The 1,161-nt window shown below is 36.7% G+C and overlaps 1 protein-coding gene across 1 annotated transcript in view; it reads left to right on the top strand.

The window, feature by feature from the left end:
* Nucleotides 1-676: 676 nt before the first annotated feature.
* LOC106013842 (parapinopsin) overlaps nt 677-1,161 on the top strand; it is a gene marked incomplete at its 5' end in the record, with an annotated part of 2,506 nt that continues 2,021 nt past the window's right edge. The window contains one exon of the mRNA XM_013090603.2: nt 677-869. Coding sequence (XP_012946057.2) covers nt 677-869 — 193 coding nt within the window. The remainder of the gene's footprint in view (nt 870-1,161) is intronic.

Raw genomic sequence — 1,161 nt, forward strand, 5'->3', positions numbered from 1 at the left:
TTTTTTATGTTTGTTACTTTCTTGTAACATATGTAATCTTCAGGCGCTCATATTTTCTGCATACTCAAAAATTGACACGCGCCTCATCCCACTGCGTCATGACTCATTTCTCAACTTGTATCTAGAAGAGGGATCACCAACTACATCTTTACCCTCACATTTCTCTACCCTAAAATTACAAACAAATATTTGCTCAGTACCTAGTTTTGAGAAATTTGAAGTTTAAAAGTCTAACTTTCATTACATATCCAGCTTTTTCGAATGCAATTCTTCGATTATGCCGATAACGACTCCGAATAATCGTACGATTTTGATAGATCAGATAGAACGTTAATTGATTTCTGACTTCATGCTCTTAGTAACTCATAACGATCAAAAATACCAGACACAATTGTGAGGTGTGCTGACAAAATGAGTTTCTTCTCGCTGTCCAAGAATGGACATATCGGCCGAAAATCGACACTGCGGTCAGATTTATAGATTTCTAATTGATGCCACTTTGTTCAAGTCTACCATGTCTTTTATTCTTCCATACTTACAAATTGTACAAACTTCACCTATAAAGTTGATGTATCAATTTCCATAAGGCTAAAATCGGAGAAGTTACTCATTTTGTCAGCGCACTTCACAATTTTGTAAATCTAAGATGGCGACTTGTCTTCTTTTCTTTCACCAGGTGGGAATATCCAAACAAGTCGTTTGTAACGGCGTCGTTCATTGGCTGTCTGGCACTTCCGGCTTTCACGATGTGCTACAGCTACTCTCGAATTCTCTTCGTGGCGCTCAAAACGAGGCACAAACGCATGAAGTGGAAGCCGAGAACGAAGGAAAGTCGAATGTGGGAGAAGAAAGAGATGAGACTTTTGAAAGTAAGGCACACTTATGAAGTCATAATACATTTATTAATTGTTAGATCTCATAATGTTTAATTGGTTAGGTCTCACATGAATGATTAGATCTCATATTATTGCTGATACTTCTGAATGTAACAAAATACTATCAGGTCATCTTTGGTTGGGCCTGGTGTTCATTATTGTGTTTTGTTAGATCTCATAATATATGAGACAGCGTGGTGGAATCAGGCTCTCGTCAAAATAATCAAAGTGAAGAAACTTGCATTTTTCAGCAGGTTTGTGAATTTTTATCAAATTTTTGTTTTTT

Source organism: Aplysia californica, unplaced genomic scaffold, assembly GCF_000002075.1.
Source record: "Aplysia californica isolate F4 #8 unplaced genomic scaffold, AplCal3.0 scaffold01360, whole genome shotgun sequence".
Taxonomy (NCBI): Eukaryota; Metazoa; Mollusca; class Gastropoda; order Aplysiida; family Aplysiidae; genus Aplysia; species Aplysia californica.